This window comes from Takifugu rubripes, chromosome 15 (genome assembly GCF_901000725.2).
Source record: "Takifugu rubripes chromosome 15, fTakRub1.2, whole genome shotgun sequence".
NCBI lineage: Eukaryota > Metazoa > Chordata > Actinopteri > Tetraodontiformes > Tetraodontidae > Takifugu > Takifugu rubripes.
Window position 1 is genome coordinate 89,202 of NC_042299.1, and position 13,134 is coordinate 102,335.

Genomic DNA, 13,134 nt, shown 5'->3' on the forward strand with positions numbered 1-13,134 from the left:
TAGGGTTAGGGTAACCCTGCCCATTAGGGTTAGGGTTAGGGTTAGGGTAACCCTGCCCATTAGGGTTAGGGTTAGGGTAACCCTGCCCATTAGGGTTAGGGTTAGGGTAACCCTGCCCATTAGGGTTAGGGTTAGGGTTAGGGTAACCCTGCCCATTAGGGTTAGGGTTAGGGTTAGGGTAACCCTGCCCATTAGGGTAAGGGTTAGGGTAACCCTGCCCATTAGGGTTAGGGTAACCCTGCCCATTAGGGTTAGGGTTAGGGTAACCCTGCCCATTAGGGTTAGGGTTAGGGTTAGGGTAACCCTGCCCATTAGGGTTAGGGTTAGGGTTAGGGTAACCCTGCCCATTAGGGTTCGGGTACGGGTTAGGGTAAACCCTGCCCATAGGGTAGGTTGGTAGGTAACCCTGCCCATTAGGGTAACCCTGCCCATTAGGGTTAGGGTTAGGGTTAGGGTAACCCTGCCCATTAGGGTTAGGGTTAGGGTTAGGGTAACCCTGCCCATTAGGCTCCAACAGATTCTGCTTTGAGAGCAGGAGAATGTTAAGCAGCAAATTAGCTGAGGTTTGTTCTCTGATTCCTCGCAGAAGTTGTTATCTAAGAGGGGGGGGGCACATCCCATTATGCAGCATCTTTGGAAACTGGAAGTCACCTGAGGTTATCTTCACCTGGCTGAGCTGAAGCCTGCTGCATTTGCATGGAAGCTGACGCTGCTTTGTTATCAACAGTGGTTAACCCGAACCCCTAACATGGGGTGAGACTTTGATGTAGCATTTGAATGTTATATTTACCATCTACATGAGATGGAAGCTACCAGGGTGACTAGCGATGACAACGTGATTCAGTCAGGGGGTAAACAGACAGAGACTAATTAGAGACGCAACATTATCTTGCATGTGCATGGTGTGTGTGTTGGAGGGGACAAGCAAGCCTCTGTAAGTCCATTCAGTAAACACGCAGCTTCCCTGGTTGGGTTAGGGTTAGGGTTTCGGGTTAGGGTTTCCCTAGCAAACATCCCTGTGTAACAGGTGCATAATGACAGATTGAAAAATGGTGGTTCCCTACCTTTTACAGTCACATAGACGCTCTGGTGTGTGGAGAGCTGGGGCTGCACCAGGACATTGCACATGTACTCTCCTTCATCCACGTCCTTTTGAACATCAAACAGCTTCAGGGTGCCATTGTTTTCAAAAGCCCGCTGACGATGGTTGTACGGCAGTAAATTGGAGTCCTTGTACCACTTAATGGAGTAATACGGGTAGCCGATGACCCGGCAGTGGATGTACATGTCTCGACCAGCGATGGCAGTCAAGTTTTTCATTGGTCTGATGCTGGCTGGCCCTTGAAGGACACATTGAAAATACAAGTCTCTTAAAATGCTTTAGAGGTCAGGGAGGTTCGAATCAAACATAGCTGTGTTGTGTTGGTGCATTTCTGACACACATAGTAGGAGGAGAAAGAGAAGTGAATCTAAACCAGGCCTCTCCACGCTCTACTGAGAAAGTAGAGTCCTTTGTGATCCATGCAAATCTAATACAATGATGAAGGTTTGATTATTGACGGAAAAACCTATTACAGAATTACAGATCTATGCGGTCCTGAATCAAAGGCTTGTTCCCTCCACTGAGTTCTGCCAGACAAAACCCAGAGGAGGTACCCAGAGGAAAAAATCCCTGTTAACAGGAAGAAATCTTGAGCAGGACCAAGCTCAACATGGGGACCCTCGTGACTAGTGCTAACATCCCCTAGTTTTTGTATAAGGTCTTGAAGTTTACTCCAATCCTCCTTGCACAGCTAAACATCTAAACTCCTTAAGCAAATGTTGAGTTTGAAAGCATCAACTGGTCAGAATGAGCAGGGGCATGTGTGTATGTGATGGTGTGTTGAAAGAGTTAATCTGACAAGCACCTCTTACGTTTATTCGCGCCTGGTAAGAAACTGTTCCAGCCGAGTTATTGCAGCTGCACCGGTAAACACCCCCATCTGGCACCTGGGTCTGGCTGATATTAAGGTGGCTCACTACGTAGCCCTCACTGCTAGTGTAGAAGGAGATGCGGTGGCGGCTGTCCCGTACCACAGACTCGTCATCTAAAGTCCATGTGACCCGGGGTTCTGGGGTTCCCTTCACCGTGCAAGATAGCGACACAAACTCATTGATGTTGTAGACCTTCTCACTGAACGAAGCCAGAATTTTGGGAGTGCCATCTGGGATGCAAAGGTAAAGAACATTTTATTATTGTAGACTGACCCAATCACAATATATCTTTCCAAATCCAGATGTGGTGCCTAAATCAGCACTAAATGATCTGCTGTGAACTCTCACCTTCTAGTATGACTTGTACAAAGTCCTGAGCAGACATCTTGTCGTGTCTAGCGAAACACTGGTAGGCTCCTCCATCGCTCTTGGCCATCCCAGCCATGACCAGATTCTCCTTGTTCTGGCCTGTCATGCGGACGCTGTTGCTCGGGTAAATGAGCTCCCCATTGCGGTACCATGACAGCTGATACTTCTCCGAGCCAGTAACGCTGCAGGACAGTGACACCTGGCTTCCCACGCTGCCCTTCACCTTCCGTGGGCTCACCACCACCTTTAAGGACTCTGAAGGTCAGGGAAGGGAGAGTTCATGGAAAACTAGCAGATTTCCAATAACCACATGAACTTGGAAGTAAAGGAGTTAGGGTTAGGGTTAGGAGTTAGGGTTAGGGTTAGGGGTTAGGCTTAGGGTTAGGGTTAGGGTTAGGAGTTAGGGTTAGGGTTAGAGGGTTAGGGTTAGGTTTAGAGGGTTAGGGTTAGGAGTTAGGGTTAGGGTTAGGGTTAGGGTTAGAGGGTTAGGGTTAGGGGTTAGGAGTTAGGGTTAGGGTTAGGGTTAGAGGGTTAGGGTTAGGTTAGGGTTAGGGTTAGGGTTAGAGGGTTAGGTTTAGAGGGTTAGGAGTTAGGGTTAGGGTTAGGGGTTAGGGTTAGGGTTAGGGTTAGAGGGTTAGGGTTAGGGGTTAGGAGTTAGGGTTAGGGTTAGGGTTAGAGGGTTAGGGTTAGGTTTAGAGGGTTAGGGTTAGGAGTTAGGGTTAGGGTTAGGGTTAGGAGTTAGGGTTACGGTTAGGGTTAGAGGGTTAGGGTTAGGGTTAGGAGTTAGGGTTAGGGTTAGGGTTAGGGCTAAGGTTAGACGGTTAGGGTTATGAGTTAGGAGTTAGGAGTTAGGGTTAGGGTTGGGCGTTAGGAGTTAGGGTTAGGGTTAGGGTTAGGGTTAGAGGGTTAGGGTTAGGAGTTAGGGTTAGGAGTTAGGGTTAGGAGTTAGGGTTAGGGTTAGGAGTTAGGGTTAGGGTTAGACGGTTAGGGTTAGGGTTAGGATTAGGGTTAAGGTTAGACGGTTAGGGTTAGGGTTAGGAGTTAGGGTTAGGGTTAGGGTTAGGGTTAGAGGGTTAGGGTTAGGCGTTAGGGGTTAGGGTTAGGGTTAGAGGGTTAGGGCTAGGGTTAGGAGTTAGGGTTAGGGTTAGAGGGTTAGGGTTAGGAGTTAGGGTTAGGAGTTAGGGTTAGGGTTAGAGGGTTAGGGTTAGAGGGTTAGGGTTAGGAGTTAGGGTTAGGAGTTAGGGTTAGGGTTAGAGGGTTAGGGTTAGGAGTTAGGGTTAGGGTTAGGAGTTAGGGTTAGGGTTAGACGGTTAGGGTTAGGAGTTAGGAGTTAGGGTTAGGGTTAGGAGTTAGGGTTAGGGTTAGGAGTTAGGGTTAGGGTTAAGGTTAGACGGTTAGCGTTAGGAGTTAGGAGTTAGGGTTAGGAGTTAGGGTTAGGGTTAGGGTTAGGGTTAGGGTTAGGGTTAGACGGTAAAGCCGCTCGGGCGCTCACCTTTTACATGCACTACGCCAACCACCTCCGCATTGCCGTATCCGTTCCAAACCTCACACACATATGTGCCCGAGTCACTGGGTTGTGCTCTCTCTATCAGTAAACCAGTCACGCTCTGCCGGAAGCGTGTGTCGGGCTCCAGTGGCCGGTTGTCCTTTAGCCAGCGGTATTTTGGTGCAGGGTGACCAGAGGCCTTGCAGGGCAGCTCAACCCGATGAGACGCCATCACTTCTCGCCGCTCAAAGCCGTCCAGGATGTGGGGCGCTGAGTTAGTGGGATCTATGCGAAGGACACAGTGCAGGTGAACTCCCAAAGCACTATTCTGGGTTGGAATTCAAAATCTGAGAGAGTGACATGTCTATGACACAGAGATGCTAAATGTAAATATATGACGTAGCTGATGGAGCCAAAACACTTTTCACATCAAACTTTCAGATTCTTTTTCTATGGGAAGTTTCAAGTTTGAGATAAAATTGTAAAAGCAAACCTCAGTTGTATAAAATTAATGCCATTGTACCTAGAAATATAGTTCCAAAATCAGAATATATTCTCAATATATTCCTACAATCTAGTCATTTAACAAAAATCCCTTCTGATTAGATTTGAGTAATTAATGCATTACATTATTATCATTAAAAGCTAAGTGACAAATAAAACAATATATAAGAAATGTACTGTGTACAGGCAGTGTAAAACAAGTTTTTAAAAATAGCCACTGGGTTCCGAGGTGCTTCATGGAGACCACAGGGCTGAAAGGGCTTTTTAAAAATCCCATTTCAGTTCCTGGAATGTTGAATGCTTTTCAGAAATATGGATTGAAAGTGTAATGAAGCCTGTAACCTGAGACGATGAGGCGGGCACTATTGCTTTGTCGAGTCTCTCCTGTGTACCGATGACGTGTCATACACCTGTAGTTGTAAAGCCCATCTTCCATCTGCACATCCAGGATATACAGGGCTCCCGTGGATGTTATGAGAAACCGAGACACTGAAAATCACATGAATAAAGACATGTTAATCCAGCATAGCTTGGTTCATTTGGGAAAATGAAACTGTTTGTGTGTTTGTGGGATTTTACACACCCCTCACCCTAACCCTACACACCCTTAACCCTAACCCACACCCCTAACCCTAACCCTACACACCCCTAACCCTAACCCTACACACCCCTAACCCTAACCCTAGACACCCTTAACCCTAACCCACACCCCTAACCCTAAACACCCCTAACCCTAACCCTACACACCCCTAACCCTAACCCACACCCCTAACCCTACACACCCCTAACCCTAACCCTAGACACCCTTAACCCTAACCCACACCCCTAACCCTAAACACCCCTAACCCTAACCCTACACACCCCTAACCCTAACCCACACCCCTAACCCTACACACCCCTAACCCTAACCATAACCATAACCCTAACCCTACACACCCTTAACCCTAAACCACACCCCTAACCCTAACCCTACACACCCCTAACCCTAACCCTAACCCGACACATCCTTAACCCGACACACCCCTAACCCTAACCCTACACACCCCTAACCCTAACCCTAACCCGACACACCCTTAACCCGACACACCCCTAACCCTAACCCACACCCCTAACCCTAACCCTACACACCCCTAACCCTAACCCACACCCCTAACCCTACACACCCCTAACCCTAACCCTAACCCTACACACCCCTAACCCTAACCCACACCCCTAACCCTACACACCCCTAACCCTAACCCCTAACCCTACACACCCCTAACCCCTAACCCTACACACCCCTAACCCTAACCCCTAACCCTAACCCTACACATCCCTAACCCTAACCCTACACACCCCTAACTCTTTACCCTAAGCCCTAACCCTCACACACTGCAGCAACAGACTTGAAGACAAGATGCTGGTTATAACACAACTGGCTCGAGAACTTTATTACGGTATTTGCAAGTTCTTAAGTCACTGGCATGATTGACGTTCATATCTCTGCACAAACATCAATTCCACACACCGAAGAAGAAGAATCAGCGTCCTTTTGTCTATTCTATAAGTTACTGTCTGAGTGGCCTCCAGGTGGTCCTGCAGTATTTCCAGTATACTGACTGGTCATCACAATCCTGACTGCAAAACAGCAAGAAGCTCTAATTTGCAGTGGTTAGCATAGTGGTTAGCAGTGGTTAGCATAGTGGTTAGCAGTCATGCATGTGGGGGATGGGCCAGTTTAGCTGCTCTCTACTGAGCTGGGGTGAGAATGAGAGGGAATAGTTGTCAGTCCTGCCCGGAGCTGGAAACAGTAGAAAACCCTGATGGGATGAGGTAAAAGCGGTTGAAGGTTGATGGAGGGCTGGTTCTGCAAGCGCAGCATCAGCAGGTCTGTAGTACTAATCCAGGCTGCTGCCTGACATCGCAGTTATTAATCTACTGAAATAACATGTCTCGTATCTACAGATCATATTGGGCAGTTCTACAAGAGCTGGTCGTCATTAGCTCGGGGCTAGGAAGCTGTTGTCAGTGCTCCAACATTGCTTCCTGGGGATAGTTGCTCTTTCCAGCCTGTTTTGCACACGTTTCGTTAGAACTTGGCCTGGACGCGCTGTCGCCGGTGTCAGGAGTCATGGGTCCGAGCCATATTTAGCATAAAGTTAAGATAAATGCATCCTGCGCGTACCTGTTTTGGGCCACTCAGCGCTGCTGGAGAGTACCAAGGAGCTAATCTTTGGCATGCAAAATGACTGCCCTCTCAAATGGATCTGGCAAAATCAGACTGGCTGAATTGGATGATTTAAAAGCCACATCAACAAGAAAAACATTCAACATTATTTTTCCTTACAATGATCTCACATGGAACTGTAGGATGGAGGCTAATTAAATTGCAGTTAACATCCCATTAGCTTTCATTTTCAATTCAAATGTATTTATACAGCATCTTTTACGATCAAGAGAGTCTCTCTGTGTGTTGTGCTTTAAATCGATGTGGGCAGGAAAGAATCTTTAGGAAGCCCCCAGCTGCATGGAGGAGTGGTCCACAGCACCGCCGCATACTGACATCCCCTGAGACACAGCCTCGACTATACTCTGTGTGTGTGTGTGTGGGTGTGTGTGCATGAAGAGGATTTCACCAATGTTGTTGGTCCAAACAACATTTCGTGAAAAGATTTTTTCACTCTGAATGACTGGATTTGTTCCAGACTATGAGACAGATGCAGTAGTGGTGAGGGGACCCTGCTTGATTGATTTATTAAAACACATATGGAGGAAAGAGATGAGGTGAGGGAGGGAAAACACTGAAACAGGCCAACAGATCAGGCCTGCATCCCGTTCGACATGTGACAAACTCAATAAGACAAGCAGCAAAGTTTGCCGTTCAGTGTGGTCGAGGGCTAATAGCACAGTCAAAATGAAGGGTCAAGAGGTTATTGATGTCATCTAGAATGACTTACAAATTGGCTAAAAACTAATGTATATGTTAATGTAAGGTTAATGTAAGGACAGAATAAGCATGACAAATAATAAAAGGTGGGAGGGGGCAGGTTGTCATTTTTAAAGTTTTAAAACAATACCAATTTACCCTGACTGGTTTGGACTGAAACCGTTCATTTTCTCCTTGACCTTGAACATCCAGTGAGAGGTAGCAACAGGTAACAACTGACTTTCTCATCACTCCCCTGACAGAGTGCTGGTGTCTGTGCTCATAATGTTAGCAGAAGCTTGAGCAGAAACAATCTAGCATTTCTGCTGGAGCTTTAATCAGACTAATAATTCAGGGTAATGGCTAAAAGTATCACTCAGAAAGCACGGCATCAAATACAACATCATCACAGTGTATCACCACATCAGGCCTACTTCAATCTGTTCACTTTAGGGGAAACTGACATTAGAGACATTAATAAGGAAGGACCCTGGAAGATCATGGCTGCAAACCAATTCTCTGTCCTCATTCTTGCTCTCTTTTTTGGCTAACTTGGTATTTTCCAGTCTATGCCATCAGTGGTAACATGAGTGGATATCAACCAACAGTTGTTCTGGCCATGTAACTCTGAGACATGTCCAAATGTACCATTGCCAAAAGGTTTACTGTCTCCCACTAATGTATCAAACATTAGAGCAGCAGGACCACTGCTGGTACTTTGACCAGTAAAAACGGACAAACAAGGGCTCCATTAGTTTTTCTCCTGTCCACTTCTTTGTGATACAAGGAACAGCAAGAATATTGCTAAGCCCTTCAAAACTGACCCCAGCAGGCCAGGCATGTGCACAGTTTAGGCTAAGCTGTTGGTAACATGCAACATTAGATGGTTAGGTCAAAATGATAGCCTGACAGGTCTTAATGTCTAGAGTTTCCCCGTTTGCCCCTCAATCTAATTTAATGTCATGATGTTAATGAAATAGGCAGATGGTCACTGTTCCAGAGGAAGAGGAGAAGAGACTAAATATACAACCATGAAGCAAAGACATGGAAAAGCCACGGTTCAGTACATCATGCGCAGTTGTTGGCCTGGTGCAGCATCATTAAAATGAGCATTCTCTTACCCCTTAACGCTACCAGCTAACCCTACCCTAATCCCTAATCCCCCATCCCTTAACCCTATGCTAACCTCACTATCCCTACCCCTAACTTAATCTCCCATCCCTACCCCTACCCCTCCTATGCCTACCCCTAACCTAACTCCTATGCCTACTATTAACATTACCTTAACCCTCCATTACTATCCCTAACCCCCATTCCTACCCGTAACCCCTCCTATCCCTATTCCTATCCCTACCCTAACCCCTCCTACCTCTACCCCTAACCCTACCTTGACTCCTCCTATCCGTACCCCTTTCCTAACCCCCATCCCTATCCCTAACCCTAACCCAACCCCTCCTACCTCTACCCCTAACCCTACCTTGACTCCTCCTATCCGTACCCCTTTCTTAACCCCCATCCCTATCCCTACCCTATCCCCTCCTATCTCTACCTTTAACCCTACCTTAACTCCTCCTATCCGTACCCCTTTCCTAACCCCCCATCCCTATCCCTACCCTATCCCCTCCTATCCCTATTCCTATCCCTACCCTAACCCCTCCTACCTCTACCCCTAACCCTACCTTTACTCCTCCTATCCGTACCCCTTTCCTAACCCCCATCCCTATTCCTAACCCTAACCTAACCCCTCCTACCTCTACCCCTAACCCTACCTTGACTCCTCCTATCCGTACCCCTTTCCTAACCCTATCCCTAACCCTACCCTAACCCATCCTACCTCTACCCCTAACCCTACCTTGACTCCTCCTATCCGTACCCCTTTCCTAACCCCCCATCCTTATCCCTACCCTATCCCCTCCTATCTCTACCTTTAACCCTACCTTAACTCCTCCTATCCGTACCCCTTTCCTAACCCCCATCCTTATCCCTACCCTATCCCCTCCTATCTCTACCTTTAACCCTACCTTAACTCCTCCTATCCGTACCCCTTTCCTAACCTCCCATCCCTATCCCTAACCTGACCCTATCCCCTCCTATCTCTACCTTTAACCCTACCTTAACTCCTCCTATCCGTACCCCTTTCCTAAGCTCCCATCCCTAACCCTAACCCCTCTTATCTCTACCCTTAACCCTACCTTAACTCCAATCTGTACCCCTTTCCTAACCTCCCATCCCTAACCCTAACCTGACCCTATCCCCTCCTCTCTCCACACTTAATCCTACCTTAACTCCTCCTAGCCTTACCCCTAACCCTTCCTAACCCTAACCCTGCCGTAACCTCTAACACAAAGCAAAGTGCTTTGCTTGGTCAGAGTTGGAAGGAAAGGCACAAAGTAATTACAGCCTAATTAAGATTTATACTCCATATAAAAAACAGAACATGGAACTCGTGAAGTGAAGAATGTGTGCCATGTTTGAGGACACATTGTTTCCCACTGTTAAACTGTCTCATAATGACTGGAGCATTACTTGTTTGTTAATTAATGCTGATTTATAACTGCATGAAAATCCGGGCAAGGTTCATGTTGTAATTCTCCCCTTGTCAGCAGGACCAGTCCACAGAAGGCTTAAACTCCAATTATGAGTCCAACGAATGAAAATCTTTCATTTCACATTAGACATGGGTACAAATGCAAGCAATGCATGCTAATCAGCAGCTAATCACGTGTTGAGCAACATCATGGAGATGAGAAAACAGCCACACAAAAGTGACGCTACTACTCCTGCTACGACAACTACTGCTGGTAGTTTAACCAGAACTACCGGTAAAAACCAACAAACACAGGCTCCATTCATTTTTCTCCTGTCCACTGATAGCTTTAGCACAGCTTAACACAGAAAACCTTGCAAACTATGAAAACCTAAATGTGCATAGAGAAACAGAAGTGAGATCTTTCTGATAATTAGCTGCAGCAGAGCTGTGCTCATTAACTAGATCCCGGCTAGCCTGAGGCTAAAGGCCTCATGTCTCAGATAAAGATGTCATCTTCTTCTGAATATGCTGCAATTAAAACTACATGTAAATAGACATTCAGCCACATACGTTATGAGGCAGTGGGGATTTTGAAACCCTGAGGCACTGAAACCCTCTAGAACAACCTGAAACTCATTATTTATGGAATTGTTGAGGAATTTGTTCATTACATGCTGCTTATTGGCATAACATGACAAGGCAATGCACATGTCTCTGCTACTCTCTGAGATGTTCCTCATGTCCTGTCCTGTTCCTTTAAATGTTCAGAAGCTCTCCTTGACCTCTTCCTGGCTTCACACAGAAAAAAGAGGTCAAGATTAAGACTCAACCTTAGAGCTTCACTCACAGCACTTTTTAAGGTTTCTCTGTATTTCTTCTGATATGGATCAATAATGTTTGAAGGGCCACGTTGGCCGACTGTGTCACGCAGCAGTTCCTCTCAGCATCCACGTCAGGCCACGCGAAACCATGACGACCTGAGTGCAAAGACTTTCTCCACCCAACTCCACTTCAATGGACTCCTGCTGCAGCCGCCTGTCAGTGATGGAAGAGAACATGAATATAGAAGTCATCGGCGTTTCATGTTCATTTGGGATGGCAAGTGGAACAGACGATGCTACTCTGGGAGTAAAGCTGAGAAGGATTAGATAATCAAACAGCGTGCCACTTTGAATAATCTCTGGATCCTCTGGGGGAGCTGAGACTTAAAACGCAGTGCTTCTGATTTAATTGTCTGATTTCCCCCGTCATTATGGGCCTTGGTGATTCAGGATTATTAAAGATTCAGGAGCTACAGAGGGGCAGCACGCAGAGATGAAGGCCAAGCAAATTGAGAAGAATGCAAAGCATATGTCCCCCTTTTACCAAACATGTCCCTGAAATCATGTGATTTTATGCCCAACAGTCGATTACCAAAAAGAGCAGAAAAAGGTGGAGGTGCAGCATGTGCTCATTCTGGTCGTGGCCATTCGAAGCCGGATTCCTCCTAATGCCTGAAACCTCCTCCAGACCCACCAGTGTGAAATATGGAAGAGAAAACCCACAATAGCAAGTCAAATGTCAGCAGAGCAGAAACGTCTGCTCAGCTTCAGAGAGGAAGGAATGAAGAGCATAATGGCATTAAGATGGTGGCACCGAGGAGCTGCTGACAGGACGTCGGATCCTGGCCAGCAGCTCCACACAGCAGCTTCAGACCTGACGCTTCAAATGGATTCCATGCATGTGTTGATGGATCTAACCCTAACGAACATCACACTTGCGCGCTTCCACGTCTGTGTTCACATCCCTTCCTTGGTCTTGCACCATTTCCCCTCCCCCGTTCTCACCCTGCAGTGGTCAGAACACTTAGCAGCTGCTCCACCTTTAGAATATCAATCAATGTTGCCGTGGAGATAAAAGCAGACTCTGCCTTTTCATTCGCACTGTTCTTTTTTTTGCCTGTGGCTGTTGAGGAGAATCCATAGAAAAATCCACCAAGTGTTCTGGAGCCCGTGTTTGCCTGGAAAAGCTGCGTCTTGAGAGCACGTGAGGAAACCGACGGATCCATCAGTGACAACACACCTGGCCATCGCTTTGAAGAAATCCTTCATTCTCTTTTAACCACCAGTAAATAGTTCCTATTCCGTTTGCATATCAAAGGAAAATGTCTTCTTTTTTTATTAAAATGTACCCAATCTTCCCTGGCTAGAGCCAACTCTGGCCAGAGCCGCAGGACGCCAAGGACTCCCCAAAGAGCCATTGTTAGCAGCACTTGTGCCAGGCCTGCCAGCGAGGGTTAAGTAAATATTGAAGAAAGCAGCTGCTCCTGCTCCGTCCCCGTCTGCTATAAATCACAGCAGTAATTAGCAGCACACTGTCCAACCATCCTTGTTTATGGGCCGTCCTGCCTGCTGAGGACGCACAGGGACGGCAGCTAGCGTCCACAGAGGAGGAGGAGGGAGATCAACTGCGGTTCTGATCATTTTCTGAGGACTTGTGCTGCAAATCTGTCAGCTAGGATGAAGCCAGAGCCCGTTGTCTGAACACAGCAGATAATACGTGCAAAAGGAGCCAAACGTTCATGTTTCTGGCTTTTCTTTCTGTTCTCACCCACAACAAAGGCAGAATCAGGGCCAGGCTCGGCCTTTCTCTGCCATTATCAGTTCATTCAGTGTTCAATAAAAGGAAATGACAACTCTATTTGCTTGGCTGACACAAACATCAAACCAGCATCAGTGAGATCAGCTTGGACAAACATGAAGACAATTCATCTAAAATAGAAATGCTCCAAATATCTAATCTGACCATTCGCTGCGATACCTGGAGCAACATTTGGGACACGGGGCAGATGGAAGGAGCAGCAATAGAGGAACAGAGACCAGCAGCAAGACAGCACACAAATGGACCAAGGAGGACGTGAAGTGGGGGAGGGGGAGCAGGGAGCAGGTGGAGAGCATGGGGGAGCCAGAGGCGGCAGCGGTCCGTGTCCATGTGCTCTCACACGTCTGTCAGGTACCCGTGAAGCTGCATTTGCTCTTATTATTCTCTGCTAGTCTCGCCCTGTTTGTGCTGCTGCACAGAAGATCATGAGGCAACGATGGAACAACAACAACAACAACAACAAACAACAGTGAGAAATACATTGGAAAAAATCAGACAAAATAAATCAGACTGAAAGTGTCCTCTGATTGGAGGGGGGAGTAACACACACACTCCTATGCGTGTGTGTGTGTGTGTGTGTGTTGGGGGATGAAAGAAATGGTTACTGTGGCAACAAGGAGAGTGACTCTGACAATGACATAGATAGATAAGGCAAACAGGACAGAGCTGTGGAACTGGTGGAGGTGGGTGGGGGGGGCTGACAGTGGAGGAGGGGACAGTGGGGGT

The 13,134-nt window shown here is 47.0% G+C and overlaps 1 protein-coding gene across 3 annotated transcripts in view; it reads right to left on the reverse strand.

The window, feature by feature from the left end:
• The window catches only part of dscama (Down syndrome cell adhesion molecule a), a 62,881-nt gene that overhangs the window by 23,758 nt on the left and 25,989 nt on the right, over positions 1-13,134 (reverse strand). For all 3 annotated transcript variants that reach the window (XM_029848761.1, XM_029848763.1, XM_029848762.1), the window contains exons 4-8: positions 4,676-4,822; positions 3,836-4,114; positions 2,323-2,598; positions 1,908-2,204; positions 1,065-1,340 (exon numbers count right to left, since the gene is read on the reverse strand). In XM_029848761.1, coding sequence (XP_029704621.1) covers positions 1,065-1,340; positions 1,908-2,204; positions 2,323-2,598; positions 3,836-4,114; positions 4,676-4,822 — 1,275 coding nt within the window. The remainder of the gene's footprint in view (positions 1-1,064; positions 1,341-1,907; positions 2,205-2,322; positions 2,599-3,835; positions 4,115-4,675; positions 4,823-13,134) is intronic.